General features: G+C 36.8%; 1 protein-coding gene across 2 annotated transcripts in view; it reads right to left on the bottom strand.

Moving 5' to 3' along the window:
- ARMC1 (armadillo repeat containing 1) overlaps nucleotides 1-15,101 on the bottom strand; it is a 26,997-nt gene extending 11,896 nt beyond the window's left edge. Inside the window, exons 1-4 of one of the 2 annotated variants that reach the window (XM_012723085.1) lie at nucleotides 14,946-15,101; nucleotides 12,461-12,544; nucleotides 9,572-9,871; nucleotides 2,216-2,307 (exon numbers count right to left, since the gene is read on the bottom strand). In XM_012723085.1, the coding sequence (XP_012578539.1) occupies nucleotides 2,216-2,307; nucleotides 9,572-9,754 (275 nt within the window). In that variant the 5' untranslated portion in view covers nucleotides 9,755-9,871; nucleotides 12,461-12,544; nucleotides 14,946-15,101. The remainder of the gene's footprint in view (nucleotides 1-2,215; nucleotides 2,308-9,571; nucleotides 9,872-12,460; nucleotides 12,545-14,945) is intronic. The other variant, XM_004679840.2, reaches the window with a different exon arrangement.
- Nucleotides 15,102-19,733: the final 4,632 nt, after the last annotated feature.

The raw sequence follows: 19,733 nt of genomic DNA, 5'->3' as shown, positions 1-19,733 counted from the left end.
ACTGACCATTCAATCTGAGACCTCGCTTTTCCTAGAAAGGCCCCAGTCAATGATTTAGCAGCAGGAGCATGGAAACTGGCCACCTCTGCCAAACTCCTCTACAGGACAATCTTCACTTACAAGCTTTCCATTGGGTGGCTGTCAGATCTGTAATATAATTTAAGACTCTCCATGTAGCTATTCAGTTTCCTTTCCATTTTCCTTTGCCAGATGTCTGTAATGTACTGTAGTCTAAAGACTGTCTCTATCCAATTCTTTATCTTTGCAGACTTTATCCCACTATAAACCACCTCCTCCATTTTTAACACTCTCTCAGGATCTCCTTCCCAGATTGTATGCCAAGATAATATTTGACATACCATTTCCACAACAAAGATACAGGTAGTCTCCCTACTATTTTGTAGCTGTATCACTCACTTATATACACACACCCACCCTGCATACAAACATAATCATAAACATTAGTCTATCGATCAAATCAATGATACTGCTAAAACTTACTCTAAATCTTAAAATTTCAAATTTACAATATATTTTAATGTATTAATATTACTTTTTATATAATTTCTTACATTTTTAATCACTTATTTTTATTTATAATCCTGCAATAATTATGCCTGTTAAATACACACAATCTCAAACTCATCAAGCAAATAAAGAAATCCAACAGAAGTTTCCATATTATGATTAAATCTTTCACTTTCTAGTAGAACCAATATGCTAGTTAGAAATAGTTAGCTGGCATTACAGCATACTAGGGAAGAAGGTAACTTTTTATTTTAAACACTTCAGAATTTGCAATGCATTCTGACATGTATTATCACATTTTTCAGGTGTTACTCTAGGATTACAGATAAGGAAATTAAGTGTACGGTTACTTTTCTCAAGTCAAAACTAGAATCCAAATTTTTACAATGGTATGACCTCAATAGCTAGCTATCAATACTTTCTAATGCTTCTTAACTGATACCTGATTAAAAACAAAACAAAAAAACCCCTTCAGTCTAGATTACCATCAAAGACCAAGACATCCTATCCTATCCTATTAAGTCGTTGACTCCATGAGAACAAATTGTTAAGTAAACTCGTGGTGGTGGGTGGGGGGGGGTGGTTGTGTTAATAAAATTTAAACAAACAAACAAAAAACCTCTCCCAGTAAAAAACCCATGCTATGTCAGAAGCCAATTTATTTAAAGATTTATTTCTTATGCATACAAGAGTTGTGGTGTAGGCCAGAGGTGCAGGGGAGTCAGAGGATTCCCTGAGACAGAGTGGGGAGCAGAACATGCAGACTGACTGACTGAAATACTCCGCTGAGGGGAGCGACAGGGAAGATAGGCAAGGTCTGCTGAGCCAGGTGGGCAGGCAACCTGGATGGGGATCTAAGGAGCTACAGTGGCTGCGGACAGCTTCATAGTGTTGACACTTAATCCCTTATGCCAACAGGAAGGCCTGGAAGCCAACTTAAATGATTCTCTACTGACATAGTTTAAATTTACAGTGTTTGGGAAATAAAGAACTTTTGTGGTCCTCAAGCCAAAGAAACTGCAAAGTATGTTTTAAAAATCCAATAAATTGCCTGTTATAGTTTAAAAAGCAGCCATGTTGTGCATTAGTTCAAGATACAAAGAAAACTAAGATAAGTCTTAGAAAGCAGTGACATTTTACTTCTAAATGTGGAAACATCAAAACACTAACCTTTACTTTCTAGCCTTGAAGAAAATCAGCAAGGTCCACCAAAGGAGTAAAGCCAGACATTCCTGTCATAGTATCATTGCTGACTTTAATAAACCAAGCTGCCATTTGTTGCCCAAGAGGCAAGTTTGGGAGGCTTGAATGGAGAAAGGGAGTAGAAAGAAACTGCCATCGAAGTCTGGACATTAAGCTGATAACCCTCTTTGCTAGTACAGGTCATCAGTCAGGACACAGCCAAAACTAGTCACCTTAGCCAGTCAATAATGTTTAGAGTATAGAGACTCAAGAAGATTCTTCTGAATAAGACTGGAAAGAATTCTGTACTACACAGCAGATCTTCAAATAACAATGTCCTTAAATAACATCTATGAATTTTCAGGACTATTTTAATATCAGCATTCAATAATTTTTAAAAGTATGCCTTTTTATTAAAAATTCAGTTAAACTTTATCAACAATCAGTATACATTTAACAAGAAGATCCATTTTCAGCTTTAGGAGATACTGTCTATTGTACTTACTTCTGTATAACATTTTGCAAGCTTAACATCATACCCAGCTCTCCTTTCATTTTTTCTCTGTTAGCACGGCATTCTGCCAAGTATCGAAGTGCCTACACAGAAACAGTGATAAATTAATTCACATGTCCAGACTATTCAAAATTACACACACTACTAACATACTGTGAGAAAAAATAGAAAAAGAAATTTTGTTTTTAGAAACAGGTTCTGAAATGTTTAGAAACTTCTTGAAATCTCAGCGCTATTCCCTGAGGGAAAAATGATCTTCTCAGCTGCAATAGCTGAATCTGCTCTTTGAAACGAAAGGTCCTCTGCAAGGTCAAAATGAAGTCGTTTTGGTTTTATTTTCATTTCATCTTGACAAGGCTACAAAGAACAATATTCTACTTATTAATTTTAAGGAGTAGGTCCAATAGCCATCATTTCCCTAGACACTTTATATACTTATTAATTAAACTGCTGAGAAGGACAAAGCATACAGCACCTATGTGGAATGAAAAATTCTAGTTTTACACTGCATTTTTAAATATATTTTCTTACTAAAATAAAAGACAGACTCAGAAATGTCTATTTAGTGAGTTAAGCCAACTTTCCTAGGATGCTTTTCTATTTACATTTTTACAAGTATTTCCCTTACATGCTGCTTCTTTATAGAGATGTCATGTCCCCTGTATACCTGTATATTGTTACCATCTGTGTACCTCCTAGTCTTCAGCAATCACTTAAGATTTTGCTCCTGATTTTCAGGGGACTCGATGGACTACCACATTCAAAATCTTGCTGTCCTTTAGACTTCATTCCACTGTGCCTGCTCATTACCAAAAAGGGTTCAATTCCACCTATGAAGTCATAAATTTTACAATCTCTCTGACTACAATATTCTGTCCTTTCTAAAACTACTTCTACAACCTCTACTTTAGTCATAAAGTAGAGGGCAGCCTTGGGAGCTGTCCTTCCTCCATTGAAAAAATTAGAAACAGAACACTATATATTAGATGCCAGTTTTAGACATCGAAAGACAGGCCATAATCTCTGAGAGAAGTGATGAGGTAGGTTTACCATATTACAGCTCAGCTCTCCAGATTGCAGCATAAAGAGTGGAAACCCCACTGCAGTCCAGTGGTTATGGACAAAGAGATCAGAAATGGGGAGGCTGGGGTCCTGCAGATAATATCTGGTCTTTGTTCCCAGTATCCTGGTATAGAACTCCTAAAATCTTTGGAATTTTCTGAATGACAGAATATGAGCAACAACACATTTTTGTTATTCATGAGGAGCCCCTTTTGAGCACACCAAGAGTTTATTTTAATAAGTGACATAGGTTAGACTGCCTAAGAATGGGGCTGGTGACAAGCAAGATCAAGTGATTAGAAAGTATGAACTTTCAATCCTACCCACTGACCTGCAGGGAGAGGGAAGGAGGAATGGAGAGAAAGATCTAGAAAACTTTAGGAGTTTTAGTTCAGGACTTGCCCTATTTACCAGTTGTATTTATCCTTTATAATAAAGGGGTAAATACAGATAAAGAGCCCTTCTGAGTTTTCAGCCATTCTGGCAAATTATTGAACTTAAGGTGTCAGGAACACCCAATTTATAGCTGGTCAGTCAATAGTGCTGGTGATCCAACCTCACAACTGGTATTTGAAGTTAGGCAGTCTTCTAGGAGTCAGCCTTAAATTGAGGGACTTTGATGCAATTAAGAGTCAGAATTGAACCGCTGGACACTCAGCCAATGTCTACCAAGGATTTAAGCATTGAATGGTATCAGAAATCACCCTAAGTGGTTAGAATTTGTAAAGAGAAATCTACAGAGCAAGAGAGCACCAAAGATTTATAAGGAGGTCCCTAAGAATCTTTGGTTAAATGCTGACTTAAACAAGTCGGGGGTAAGAGACCACAGAGTTAAGGAATAAAACCACCAGTAAATAAGGAAAACAATTCCTGGAGCTTACAGAGGACTGGGAAATGTCTGTGACACATCAGCCAGAGGTGAAAATGCCTGAGGAGTATGAGAATCCTCAGAAGCATCTCCTTAGTAGTAGTGACATCACAGAATAAGAGCTATATTAGACCCACACTAAAAACAATAAAGAAGACCATGAGCTATTGTGAAATCAAAAATAAAGGTATTAAAACAGCTATTATAAATATACTCGTAAAAGTAGGAAAAGCTGCATAGTCAGGGAAGAAATGAATGATATTGAAATGACCAACTGTAACACATAATATCAGAAATGAAAAGCACAGGGGCTAGGATTAACAGCAGGTTAGATACTATAGGAACAAAAAAAATCAGATGAACTTGTTAAAAATATAGCAATAGAAGCTATGCAAACTGAAGCATGGTGGGGGGGCTGACTTAAAAAAAAAAAAGAGAGAGAGACAGCAGTACAACAGTGACTGAAATAGCTAGCATACATGTTAATATATATTGTAGTCCCAGGAGAGGAGTAAGAAGGAAAACAGACATCTGAGAAAATAATGACTATAAGACAATTTACCAAGTTAATGGGAAAAAAAAAAACCAGATATTTTATGAATTTAAACCCAGATGCAGAGGCCTAACAAATCCCACATAAAACAACAAACAACAAAACACAAAACCATCTAAATTAAACATTAAAATCAGTTGCTGAAAACCAGTGATAAAGAAGTCAGAAAAAGCTACTATGTAGAAAGGAACAAAGAAATACAACAGCCATATTAAAAATCATACAAACAAAGCAATTAAACACTTTTGAAGTATTAGGAAAAAAGTTAACTAGCAAACCTGCATTATAGAAAAAAAGTTACTTCTCCAGGAAGAAAAAAATAAAAAAGGTACCAACAGAAATCTGAAATTATATTAAAGAATGAATACTAGGAATGGTAAGAAGATAAATATAACTTTGATTTTTAAATGCTAATCTCCTAAAAAGAGACTGTATAAGTTATTTAATAATTGTTACTTTATGCAAAAAAATACCATAGATTTTTCAACACTGAATGTAAGTAAAATGTACAACAAAAAAATGGCACAAAGGACAAGAGAAAAATGAAACATACTATTGTATGATTCTTATAATGCAGTGTATGATTTATATAAAATCAGACTGTTGTAAGTTAATAATGCATACTGAAAAATCTAGATCACCTAAAAAATTAAAATACAAACAAAAGAGTATTGCTAATACAGCAACAGAAAAGATTAAATGAAGATATAGATGGCTGAGGGTGACGAGGGGCATATTATAGATACCATACCTGTTTAACTTCATTGAGAACTTTCACCACTGACCCCTCTACAAATCCCTCCAAGTGAACATTAGTTCTGTTTCCCCATGAAACATGTCTTCCCTTTCTACTCAGCCTCGCATCTGTAGTCCACCATCTCATTCACTATCTCACCAAGATTCTAGACACCTAGTGTAGTCATTCTGTCCAATTTACCAGGCCAAGAATCAACCCTTGCAAATCTAACTTCTTGCTCTCAGGGTCGGACCACACTAATGAAGGCCTCACAATGTGAACAACCGCCATTAGCCACCTTTCTCAGTTTCTGTGTAATGAGGGCTTCTTAAACCTCTCTGACTTCAGTGACTGCCTGTACCTTACTAAATTTAAGCAAGCTCAAATCTAGCCTATTAAAAAGTTTCCTTCAACCCCTTGTCCTGATCTACAGACCAACAATCCCTCTTTTCATCCTTATTGCAAATCTTCAATTCTCTTCCCACTCCTGTAGCAATTATTAGAGAAATAGGACCAAAGCATGGGCTATGCAAATTTTCCATTTGTTACTACTATTTATTCATATCTGTTATCACTGTTAAAGCTTCTGTTTATGACTATGGTTGATGGCACATGGGTGACTTGGTGATGGGAAACCCGCAGGGATTACAACTGAGATGAAAAACAAAAAATGTACAAAATGATGTAAAAATAAACTGTTAAAAAAATAAAAATAAAAAAGATATACAAGTGGGCAGAGCATCATGTGAGAAAGAACAAAAAGATCAGAGATAGAGCCTGATTCCATAAGCCCCGGTCTACCACTGGAAAGGAAGAGTATGAATAGTCACATTACTGGGACCAGGTAATACATGTGACTGTTCTGAATTGTGTCACTGCCTCCCCAAATTCACATGCCACTTTCTCAGAATGTGGCTGTTTGGAAATAGAGTATTTAGAGAAGTAACTAAGTTAAAATGAGTTTTTAGGGTGGCACTAATTCAATATAACTAGTGTCCTTGTTCAAAAGAGGACATTTGGACACAGACAAACATAGATGCCATGTGACAATGAAAATGAACATTAAGGAGACCAGGAGAATCTGGCAGAAACCAGCCTTACTGACACCTTGTCTCAGATGCTAAGCATTCAGAATTGTGAAAAAATAAATAAATAAATAAACTATGGTACTAAAGCCACCCAGTCTGTGCTACTTTGTGATGGAGTTTTGGCAGGGATAGTTTAGTAGCCTGGAAGTAGCAGGGCATGAACACTCTGTTTTTCAGAGTTGTTCTTGGCTAGGGAAGCCATAAAAAATATTGGATGCTGGCCCTCCCTGGTGGCGCAGCGGTTTAAAGCACTGCACTGAGAAACTAAAGCCACTTCCGCATGAGTTCGATCCCTGCCTGCCCAGGAGGTGACCACATGGCGTGGCAGACCTCTCCTGACCCGCCCGCTGCTCCCCTCAGCAGTGTACTTCATTGATCAGCCTGTTCTGGCTTCCTGCTCTGTCTCTGGTGAATCCTCTCACCCTCCACATCTCTGGCCTGTACCCCAGTTCTGTATGAATAAATAAATAAATCTTTTAAAAAAAAAAATATTGGATGCACCACAGAAAAGATGTGAAAAAAGAAAACCCACATTCATATTGCTCAACAAAAACAGCAAAATTTGAGAAAGGGAGGGAAGATCAGATCTAGAAACTCTGGAAGCAGACCTTTTTAGGTCCCATTGTCCAGCAACTGGTTTTATATGTTTTTAAAGATCTTTTTATTTATGCATACAAGAACTGGGGTGTAGGCCAGCGATGTGGGGGTGAGGTGGATAGTGGTGAGATGATTTATCAGAGAGGGAGTAGAGTAGCAGAACAGGCAGATATACTGAAATGCATTGCTGAGGGAAGCAGATGGCTGGACAGGAGAGGTCTGCCATGCCATGTGGGTCAGTTCCATGGCCAGGAATTAAACTCATGCTGCAATAAATGCAGATAACTTCATATGGCTGCCCTTTAAACCATGACATCACCAGGGAGGGCTCCAGCAACTGGTTTTAGCCAACTGTGTTAAGTGAGACTTTCTAGGCAAGCTTTTTGCTCCGCATCACTCCTTACCTTATTAAAGCAAGGCTCACAATTTGATCAACTGATACCAAAAAACTTAACAGTTTCTTAAAAATAATGTATAATTTATTATTTGTTATTTACATTACTAAATCTAAAATTGGAAATATGCTTAAGTGTAATTGTCAAGAATGGCTATTACTTTTTAAGATACTCACTTATTTCTCTGTATTTCACTTGTTTTTCTATATTCCACATCTAAGTGGCACAATCCAGTGTTTATACTCTCAAACACAATCAAACTTGTAAATCAATGTTACCTAAATTAAAAAAAAATACTTGCAAATCAAAAAAAAAAAAGCTTCCGTTTATCAAAGTAAAATGGGAAAGCTATACTATATAGCTTAATTTCTAAAAGAAAAAACCTGTATTAAAATTTTAGAAGACATTAAAATAGAGAAAATGTGTGGTACCATCACCATCATTCAGCTTCAACAACTATCAAACATTATTTGACCTACCTCCACAACCCAAGGAGCATTTTCATGTATCTTTTATACATATATATACAGAATACATTACAGCAAACCTCGGAGAATATGTTAATTTCATTTGTAAATACTTAGTACATTCCGAAAAGGCTAGATTTTTTTTTTTTAAGATTTATTTATTTGTACATACAGAACTGGGGTACAGGCCAGAGGCTCAGGGGCGGTGAGAGGATTCACCAGAGACAGTGGGGAGCAGAACAGGCAGATCGATGAAGTACACTGCTGAGGGGAGCAGCGGGCGGGTCAGGAGAGGTCTGCCGCGCCATGTTGTCACCTCTGGGGCAGGCGGGAATCGAACTCATACGGAAGTGGCTTTAGCGTCTCAGTGCAGTGCTTTAACCCGCTGCGCTACCAGGGAGGGCCCACTAGATTTTTTTTTTTAACTTAACCTCTTGATACTCTTAGCAATACTCTTTGAGGTAATAAAGGTTCTTAATATCATCTACTATCTAATCCATATTCATTTTAAACTACCTTAAAAATAAGTTTATGGTTGATTTAGTGAAATCAGGTTTATTCAATTCAGGCATGCATATTATACTTGGCTGGTAATTTCCTTATATCTCTTTTAATGTGTAAGTTACTGCTCTCCCCAAGTTACCATTCTTTTTAACTTCATTTATTTTCCAAGAACCAGATTATTTTCCCTTTCACCACATTTTGGTATTTGCCTGGTTGCCCTGTGTTGTTCTTTGACATGTTTCTCTGGTCCCTCATAACATGGTTATTTCTCATAACATGGTATTTCTTTCTGCAGTATTAGCTATAATCCTGTATATTTTTCTTTTTTCCTATCCTTTCCTTCTTTTTCCATTCCATCTTATATGAAAACAAATGCCGTATCCATGTACTGATGAACAGATAAATAGAATTTGGCATATCCATACACTGGAATATTACTCAGCCATGAAGTATTGATATATGACACAACATGGATGAACCTTGAAAATACCTTGTTCAGTGAAAGAACAAAGGTCAGTGAAACCAGCCATAAAGACCAATTATTTTATATTTATGTAAAAAATATTAGGCATTTTGCCATAATAGACAAATGGCAGCTGTTTAGGAAGGACAGCGGGGGAGCGAGGGAGCAACAGGTAAAGGGAAGGCGATAAAAATATTCTAAATGGACTCTAATGATGGCTGAACACTTGTCAAAACCCACTGAACTGTATACTTTAAACAGCTGAGTTGTATGGAGTATGATTATAACCTGATAAAACTGTCACAAAATAACTTTTAAATTCGATTGTTTAGCTGTACTAACGTCATATAAATTAAGATTTCTTATTAAGTGAAAAAAGGGAGTTGTAGAATATTCCACACATGTAGTGCACTGTTTTTTGTGTCAGAGTAAAAACAATGTGATATACTTCCATTTTTATAAAAAGATTACATACACATATTTGCACATACATGAACACACTATTATTTGCTGTATAGCACTTTACTTTTTTTACTGTGCCATCGTAACATTTTCGAACTCTGCTCAATCGCTAGACTGTAACACTGAGACTGAAATTACTAAAGGCAACTTACCAATAAAGCTGAGTGGACAACAGGGGGATTGGGGTGGTCCATGAATAAAATAAGGCCAGGCAGACATCCCTGATCCTGGACAATGGCTCTTCTATTTAACGGATCTGCTGCTAGATCCCGTAGCTGGTTAACTACTGATAGAGCATCAGGTTCTTCATTCATGGTGGAAGTGGAAGAATTCATCTTCTATGCCATACACATGAACAAATTCTTCTTAAATTCTGTAGAAATTGTTTGCAAAATTAGAACTAGACTGCTGAGGTAATCATGGCATTTGTCAAGTAATGAAGATTACAACACCTTTAAAAAAAAACAAATCAGTATAAATCATACAAAAACTGGCAATTCTAGTTTAAAAAAATTAAAATGAACAAAAGAAATTGACTAAAAAATCAATTTATGTGTGTACAATTTAAAGAACATGTCATCTCCAATATTTCAGTAAATTCCTTCTTAGCAATACATATTTCAATATTAAAGTCAATATAAACAAGCTCTTCACAGTTCAATTTTTGTAACCTTTGCTATACTTCTCTAACAGTAACAGTAACAGTGATATTCTTCCTCTCTAGAACATTTCTGGAGTCTAAGACAAGTGCCTCAGGGCGAAGTGGTTAGTTAATAGCTTGATTCCTTATCCATCTATACACAAAATCCAGTAGAGTGGGTCCAGAAAAGATGAAATCATCTAGAAAAAGGAGGAACCAAAGAAGGTTGTGAAAAAGAAGTCAAGAAGGGTATCTGGCCTTATGTCTCAGGTTAAGTTAAGTTTGGGAAATCACTGAAACTGAAATGAATCCAAGTACACTTTGGTACAGCACAGCACTATGAAGCTAAAGCCACTTCAGCATAAGTTCTATCCCCACCCCTGGAGGTGACCCACAGACCTCTCCTGACCCGCCAGCTGCTCCCCTCAGCAGTGCACTTCATCGATCTGCCTGTTCTTCTTCCACCTCTGACTCTGGTGAATTCTCTCACAGCCCCTGCACCTCTGTTCTGTACCCCAATTCTATATGTACAAATAAATAAATCTTAAAAAAAGTTACATACTGAACATAAAAAAGCCAAAGAAATAAAACACTAAAGAATAAGCTTCATATAAGAAGATAAAAATACTAATTTCAATTAACTAAGTTACATAGAATATTATTAGCACCACACTCTAACCAAGTGAGCTAACCGGCCTCATAGAATATTATTAAGGAGAATATAAAGCTGTATAAGTACTATCCACAAATTAATAAATTAATACTAATTTCAACAACAAACCCTACTGGGGAAGGGAGATGGCAACAATATTGTAACTCAAAAAAAAAAAAGAAAGAAAAGATTAATTCATTCCACGAGAAAAAGGTAATAATAGCAGTACTAGTGGTTGCATCCACACGTGTGTGTGTGTGTGTGTGTGTGTGTGTCTGCGTTACACAAGTTTTTGGAGTAGTGGTTGAGAGATATTTTTCCCAGGAAAGATATACATTAAACATAAAAAAGCAGATTAGATCTCAGTTTCCACTACTTGGTAACTAAATTAGGCAAATCACTTAAACTTGATCTCAGTTTCTTAATCTAAAATGGAGTTAATTATAGAAACTACTAATGGTGTACAGTTCAAATAAAATGACAGTTGCATGAAGGGCTTAGAAGATTAGTGCCCAGCATATAGAAAATGCTTAATAAATGATAGTTTTAAGTTGCATGGGGGGAAAAAAATCAATGTAAAATAGTATTATTCAATAAATGGTTTTGGAATAACTAACCAATTTTAAAAACACAACTAAAACTCTTTAATTCATTATTTAGCAAAAGAAAAAAGTCATATTCTAGGAAAAGTGTATTAATTATTGTTTTTTAAGTCTGCGAGTAAAAGCGCCAGGAGTCACCTAGTGTGCATTTTAAAATAAGTCCTAGGACCCTCGTTGGTGGCACAGAGGGTTAAAGCACAGCTACAAAGCTAAAGCCACTTTAGCACAAGTTTGATTCCCAGCCAGGGAGGTGACCCACATAGTGTGACAAACCTCTCATGGCCCACACCTTTTGCTCCCCTCAGCAATGTACTTCATCAGTCAGCCTGATCTGCTCCCCACTATGTCTTTGGTGAGTTCTCTCACCACCCTTGCACCTCTGGCCTGTACCCCAGTTCTGTATGCACAAATAAATAAATCTTTATAAATAAATAAATAAATAAAAAGAAAAAATGATAGAATTTGACAGGCAATTTTCTTAAAAAAAAAAATTACTGCAGCAATAAACATAACTTTAAAACAAGCAACAGACTGAATAGAGATAAGACTAAATTGTTCACTGCCTCTTAAGAGGGTATGCTACCTCTTAGATGCCTCCATTATCACCATCAGAATATTTCTTTTTGCAAGTCAGCTAACCCATGAGCTTTATGTGATGTAACTAAGGTAAATCCTATCCCAAATGGGCTCTGTGGATCTGATATAGGTTCAAAGGCCCAAGAACCAAGTCACAAATAAAAATGTTCTATGTTGGGCTCTCCCTAGTGGAGCAACAGATTAAAGCACAGCACCATGAAGCTAGCCATAGCCATTTTACGAGTTTGATCCCCAGCTGGGGAGGTGACCCACAGGGCATAGTAGACCTTTCCTTGCCCACCCACTACTCCCCTCAGCAGTGTACTTTGTCAGTCTGCCTGTTCTGGTCCCCACTCTGTCTCTGGTGAATCTTCTCACCTGCTGCACCTCTGGCCTGCCCAGTTCTGTATGTATAAATAAAATCTTAAAAAAAAAGTTCTATGTCATGGTCCACTTACAAAATGGAAAGCTCCATTCTCATCTAAGGAGCTTTGGATTAACTATTCAATGTGAATAATTCTGGTCTTCTATTGCTTTGAGATGAACAAAAGTAAAAATATTTAAAACTTACAATTTTCAAAGCTCAACTGATAAGGAGATGGGTTCAATCAGGATCTGCCTAGGAAAAGGCTGGAAATACAACACATCAAAGATCCTAGAAAAACAAACAGGCAGAAGCTGCAATTAGGTACAGCCATTTCCTATGGCTTTAAAATGAAGCAAAGAAAGGCATACAAGTTTGACCCCTAAATAACTCGGGTTTTTAAATAAAATGCCAGGAAATGACTCCTCAATGTTAAGAGTTTGTTTTTTCTTTTTCTGCTTTAATTTTCTTGATGATACCAAGTTACTCTGTGAATTGCCTGAATCCTGTTAAATGACCAATTATTCCTATAGACCACAGATACTACATAGGTCTTTCAACATAGCTATACAGAAAAATGGAATAGGTGAGGCAAAATTAGAATTTAACCCCAATTCATATGTTTGATACATTTAGTGTTTTTGTTAATTTTCTATCAATTTCACACAGTCAAGAATCATTTGCAAAATTGTTAGTCTTCATAAACTGTAAGAAATATTTTTAAATTATGTATTTTGGTACTCATTCTATCATATGCTCTCTTATTCTCAAGTTTGGCAGATATCAAAATAAATTTTACAAAGCTTTTTAAATATACTGGCCTCAGCAATTTTATGGCAACCATAACAATTTAACCATTACATATGCAATATTAAGTTAAAAAAAATTTTTGCTTTTCCTACAGCAGACTTGTTTTCTAGCTGCATTTTACATATACAGCACAATGAAAGAAGAACACATCTATGTGGCCTACATCAGAATAAGTTGGATTACTAAAATGCAGGTTCCAAAGCCAACTACAGGCCTAACTAGGAATTCTTAGAGGTAAGGCCCAAAAGTTATAATTTAATTTTATCTGATTTCATTTTTTCTTTTTAGAACTTATTTCATAATGCACACTAGGTGACTCTTGGTGCAAATAAGAGTAATTAAAATTTTACGATCATCCACAAATGCATGTTCTTTTAATATAGTTAGTAATATCTGAATAAAACTTGGAACGGCAAAACTCCACAAAGTAGCAAATATACTTCTTCCATCTAAAGAAACTGACTGGAAGTCCTTGATGAATGAACAAAAGTATGGGGGAAAGGGGTGGGGAGTCTAAAAAAGTCTATGCATAGCTTGTGTCAATGAACAGAAGGTTACTGCCATTTTATTTGTCAGCTGTGCTATTTAACATTCCTTTCTAGCCTTATTATTTTTAAAAGCAATACCTGCCTGATATCTTACAAGATTATTTTGAATCAAGTATTTAGATATTTACATTTTCATTTTTGGCTAGTAAGCTAAAATTTAAAACAGACATTTTTAAATTAAAAACAAAATCACATCTTCATTAGCAAATGAGGAAACCTTGGGGAGAAAACAAAACACAGTTTTCTTGTCTTTAGATTTACTGTCTTATTAAAAAGCAAATAGAATACCACATACCTTTTATTTTTTTCTTTTAATTCAAGCTGTAAAAAATCATTATATGACAACAGATGCTTCCCAAACTTTAAGAAAGACCATGAACAAAGGAATCTTATTAAAAAGTAAATTCTGATTCAGTAAATTGGGTGAAGCCTGAGAGTCTGCATTTCCAACAACCCCCCTGGTGAGGTCTTTCTGTGGTGCTAGTCAGGGAAACACACCAAGAGGCTAGGAATTAGGTACTAGATATTAAACACCTGTAATTAGGCAGAGGCGTTACAAGATTTTTCCTTTTGACCAAGAAACACCATCCAACTCAAATAACTGCTGAGATCTATTCACATACTAAGAGATGTAGGGGTTACACGTACCCACAACATGTCAATATTCAGTAAAGCTAGGGTTAAATAATAACTTAAGCATTGAGTTCAGCTCTGCATTTCCCTTAGTAGTGCAACTAACTGTAACTAACTATATACCTCCGATCCTTGAGCCTGTTTCTTCTTAAGACAATCCTGAGAGGCTTTCAGGCTCAAAACAAATAAGAATTAAGAAGAGCACTGGTAATAACCAATTGATCCACTGGGGCCTTCTACTTCCCCAAATATTGGGGTATGTTTCTGCACCGCCCTAATACATGATCAGTATACTACCGAGAAAAGAGCTGTTGACAGTACGTATATCCTTAAGTTTTTTGAACTTAGTTTTTGAATAAATAAATGTGAACACTCTTGAGTGAAGTCAGACACAACCAGGCCTCCTGCATTTAGCAGGAAGTCTGATGCACGAAAACCAAGAGACATCTAACAACAACGGCAGGCTCATAAATATACCGGACTGCGGGAAAAGGAATGGAAGTGAACAAAACTTAACATTTTCACGCGACCCAGAGGAACACAGCGCTTTAAAGGGCTTGGGGGTGACACACCACTGGTTTTAATAAATAAGCAGGTGTAGCGCCCCCGCCCAGGCCAATTCACAGACTTGGTGTAGGGGCCCGCTTTCCGCGGCCTTCTTGGCTTCACTGCTTTGTCCGCCGCCCCTGGATCCTACATACCGCTCCAGAGCTTTAGGAGGCCACAACAACATCAGGCCCACATCGACAGTGGTAGAGGGACCCACGAGGCGCGCAGCGGTCCTTTCTGTCCGTAACCTCGGCTTCGGCTAGTGCAAACGACAGACTAACACAAGGAACCAAAGTGCGAGAGCGCTGGCGCGGACAGGCTCTAAGGAGTCTCCCCCATGACCCTGGCACCTCTATTGTTTTTGCTCTTCCATTGGCTATTACCGTTCCAACGCGATGTCAAGACATCCAATCGTCGAAAGCCTTCTTAGACTAACATGCTTATTGGTGGCCTAGGGAAATACACTCAATGTTGAACGGAAGTATCCAATGAGAATCCAGGAACACTGAATTGACCCAAAGGACACTCCATTCCCGGAGTTAAAAGCCAAGAAACTTGATTCTTTCAGAGTTAACGATCGTGTGTTGCCAATTGCTGATCCTTGCGTTTGGAAACTTCGAGGAACCTCTTCGCTACTGTGTTTAGGAATTCGAATGTAACGTTTTTACGCTGGCATCTCCATCAGTCCTAACAAAGCAATTATATAATATTCGCTTCTGTGAGTCTACATAACCTTGAAACAGTATTTTTGAGTTTTTACTAAGAACTTACACAATGCGTTGGTCGTTTCTTGGCTTTCGTTAGTATCCACTGTCTTGCAGTGCAAAGGCCGCGAAATACAGCTTTTTGTTTTAAAAGTAGTTTCTTTGAGGAACGAGTTTTCTTTTATTCTTGCAAGAAACGTGATCAGAGAGAATTTCTCAGGTTTGTCATAAGGTAATTCTTCAGTATTATCTTCTGCCTTGTACATCAAAGTAAGGTTTAAAGTATTTGTTTAATGTATGATAATCATTGATATTTTTGTCTTGTTTAGGTATAGATTTAAAAATAATGTTTGTTCTACCCTCTTCTATATGTGCGCCTTTTCTCCCTTTTCCTAATAAACTTGTCCTTTCAAAATGTAAAAAAAAAAAAAAAACACGTAAAATAACATGTCTAAATGTATGTCGTGCAGGACATTGTAAAAGTAATGCACCCATTGTATACAGACCTCTGGTTAAACAGAGGTTTTAAAAAGTTTGATTGTGCTGTGTAGCTTTTATTAAAAGCAGAAGGAATTTGAGAGGCCTCTTCTGGGGAAATAGTGTGCATTCGAGTAAACAGCCAGGACTGTATTCTGCACTGTCTCCAATACTTTGATTAAGCAGTAATCGAATTTAAAAGCCAAGTGATTACTTGTGCTTGAACTTCTTTGCTTTCTAGTAGTACAAGGAAGGTTATTTCTTCCTTCTAATAAACTCCAGTAGAAAATGGGAGCAAAGCAGACAGTAGAAATGGTCACTTTTACCATCATTTGACCTATAGCAAAAACAAGTCTGGTTTGGTTTCTGTTTTTCAAAAACACAAGGAGTAGTGATGAGTGAACAACGAATAAAAAGAAAAAAGATAATGCATAATGTCCAGTGGTGGATGTACCACCCTCATCTGTAACAATCAATTACTGGAAGAGGGTGAGGGAAGGAGTAGGGGGGAAATTGTAAATGTAGAAAGCTGTACGAAAGTAAATATAGAGTCCAAAGTGCACAGTTCATTTAAACATAACCCATTTGGTTGGGCAAATGAAATTACATCCTGCATTCGGTATTGTTATTAAAAACAGCTCAACAATCCAAGAAATTAAACTTGCTATTTTTGCTAAGGTTAAGTTGTGTAATAGAAAGGAGAAGAAATTTGGAATTTTCTTGACTAGCAATTGAGATGATTTTGGCACTATGTTTAGTAGTCTTTGTCTTTTAGAAGTTCTTAATCTAAAATTAAATATAATCAATCTTGCTTCTGACATGAAAGTATTGAGATGACTAATTCTTCCCAGCAAACTGCTATTATAGAGTGTAGGTGACTGACATTAAAAAGCAGGGATTATAGTCACACACAAAAATAATTACCGGTTTCCAAAGCACCAATGGATTACATACCACAGGGAAGTCTTTTAAAATTTTAAGAACTTATAGTCCCATATTTAAAAAAATGTATGAACTTGACGCCAGTGAAGTTATATTACCTGTCATTATGAGTGATTAATTGTTCTTAGCTTCAGATATTTTGCCACAGGATACAGCTGGAAGGAATGTCAGATTTCTCAATAGCAATGTTGCTTAATAAACATAAATCAGAAAATGGCAATTTCATTCACTCAATTATTTAACAATGATTTCAAACACATAATGTGACCTATAGGGCCTTAGCACTGTGTTAGAAGATAAAGACTTAATCACTATCCTCATGGGACTCCTGTTCTATGCAGTGGTTTCTGAAAGTTCTTTTTTAAATATTTATTTATTTATGCATACAGAACTGGGGTACAGGCCAGAAATGCAGGGTCAGTGAGAGAATTCACCAGAGGCAGAGTGGGGAACAAAACAGGCAGGTTGAGGAAATATACTACTGAGGGGATCAGCGGCTGAGATAGGAAAGGTCTCCTGGGCCTTGTGGGTCACCTCCCTGGGGGGGGGGGGGGGGGGGGGGGGGGGTTGTTTAACTTGTGCTGAAGCAGCTACAGCTAGCTTCATGGTGCTGCCCTTTAACCCATTATGCCACCAGGGAGGACCAGTTTCTGAAAGTTTTTGACTGAGCACCTATTTCAGCTTTAAGAAAAAGTTGAGCACACACATAACTCTGATATATGTGTAATTATTCATAAATCCTAAACCTTAACTATAACAGTACATGCATTTTAAAACATGTCAAAGTAGAATTGTTTAAAGACCTAAATAATTATAAATTATAAATAGAATACTAGTTATCCATTTAGATGAAATTAAAATGGCATCTTTATATTACATCTCTGACCAGAAATTAAGTTCCAGAAAAATTAAAAACTCAAGACTAAAAAATAAAATTACTAAAAATCCTTTAAGAAAACCTTGGAGGTCTCTCCCTGGTGGTGGAACAGGTTAAAGCACTGCATTGTGAAGCTCTCAGAAGCCACTGCAGCTGACCAAAACAGTTATGTTTGAGGAGAATATAAGCAACAATATAGGAGGCTGGTGGGGTAACAACTGAGTCCTAGTTCGTGATTTAATGGCAATAAGGCCTCATTCAAAAAAGCTACATGAAGGGAAGACAATAGTGACCACACCTCAGGTGAGAAATCCTATACTGTGAAAAAACAAGAATGTAAAATAATGATGCATCATTAAAAAATATGGATTTTTTTCAAAACAGCTACTTGGTATCATGTGGATCAGACACATCTAATTTTCAACCACTTTCTGGCTGTATGACTTCAGCTACTGAAGATCCTAGTCTCTGAAGAACAGATTATGGCACCCACCTTCCAAGACCTCTGTGGGAATTAAATAAACTAATATAACTGAAAGCACCTAGTCCTATATCTAGATGTTCCAGAAATATAAATTCAGCTCTGCTTTCCAGAAAAGATTTGGTAAAAGCTAATTTATATTTAAAATGAGGTCATGGGTCAGGTAATGATCATCAGTAGCTGTTTTAATATTAAAAAAAGATAACATGTGAACATTATTTAGTGTTTGATGAAGAGTTTACTGCCACGTATGAAGTAATCTTGCTCCCAAAATGAAGTTAAATCCAATCTGTAAATACAGCTCTATGGTTTACAGAAAATAAAAGGAGACAAAGGACTTATTTTTTATTATTTTTGTGTGGCATGGATTGAACTCAGGCCTTAGCAGTGACAGCACTGAGACTGAACCCCAAGATCAGGAGAGAGGCCCAGAGGACTTTTTGCTAATAGGAATGCAATTAGCAAAATCCTGAATGCAGGAAATTTTTTAGATAAATCTCAATCTCTTAACCATAAAAAAAAAAAAACAAGGGGGAAGGACTATGTAATCACCAAATATAATGTGTAGCACTTTGAGATTCTGATATATAAGAAAATAAACACCAATTAATTGAAATACTGAATTGATATTAAGAAACAATTCCTGTTACAGGCCTGATAATGGTACTATAATTATATTTTTAAAAAGACCTTTTTTTTTAAGATTTATTTATTTATTCATACAGAACTGGGGTACAGGCCAGAGATGTGAAGGGTGAGAGGATTCATCAGAGAGAGACCGGGGAGCAGAACAGGCAGATCAATGAAGTGCACTGCTGAGGGGAGCAGTGGGCAAGTCAGGAGAGGACTGCTGTGCCATGTGGTCACCTCCCAGGCAGGCAGGGATGGAACTCATGCTTGAAGTGGCTTTAGCTTCTTAGTGCTGTGCTTTAACCTGCTGCGCCACCAGGGAGGGCCAAGACTTCTTATTTTTTAGTGATACACTCTGAAATATTTATGGATGAAACGACACGCCTAAAATTAGCTTCAAAAGAATCACAAGAAGGCTCAGAAAGGGTATGGATGAAACCAGTAGCTATGAGTTGGTAACTGTTGAAGCCATATGATGGTGAGAGGATTTACTGTGCTCTGCTTATTATTTTTGTGTATTTTTGACATTTTCCATCATTAAATAGTTAGAAACAAAACACTTTAAAGGCTCTCTTTAGGTCAGGCTGTATCTCAAGAGCTTGGTTTATAAAACGAAATACTACTCTGCAAGCAATGATTTTTTGACCTACTTGGATTTCTGCTTTGGGCACTCTGTGCATTGATGTAAGAATAAAATAGTTTCAAGGATGAGAACAACCAGATTTACCAAAAGAGTGTGGCGCTGATCCAAATAAGCACCCCCCTTTTTAGAGAGAGAATGGGAAATGCAGATTTATTGAAACACCTGACACAAGGCAGGCGGGGGGGG

The sequence above is a fragment of the Condylura cristata genome, unplaced genomic scaffold (genome assembly GCF_000260355.1).
Source record: "Condylura cristata isolate star-nosed mole 26May11 unplaced genomic scaffold, ConCri1.0 scaffold00009, whole genome shotgun sequence".
NCBI classification, from domain to species: domain Eukaryota; kingdom Metazoa; phylum Chordata; class Mammalia; order Eulipotyphla; family Talpidae; genus Condylura; species Condylura cristata.
The sequence above is the reverse complement of the archived record's forward strand: the minus strand, read 5'-3'. Positions and strand labels throughout refer to the sequence as shown.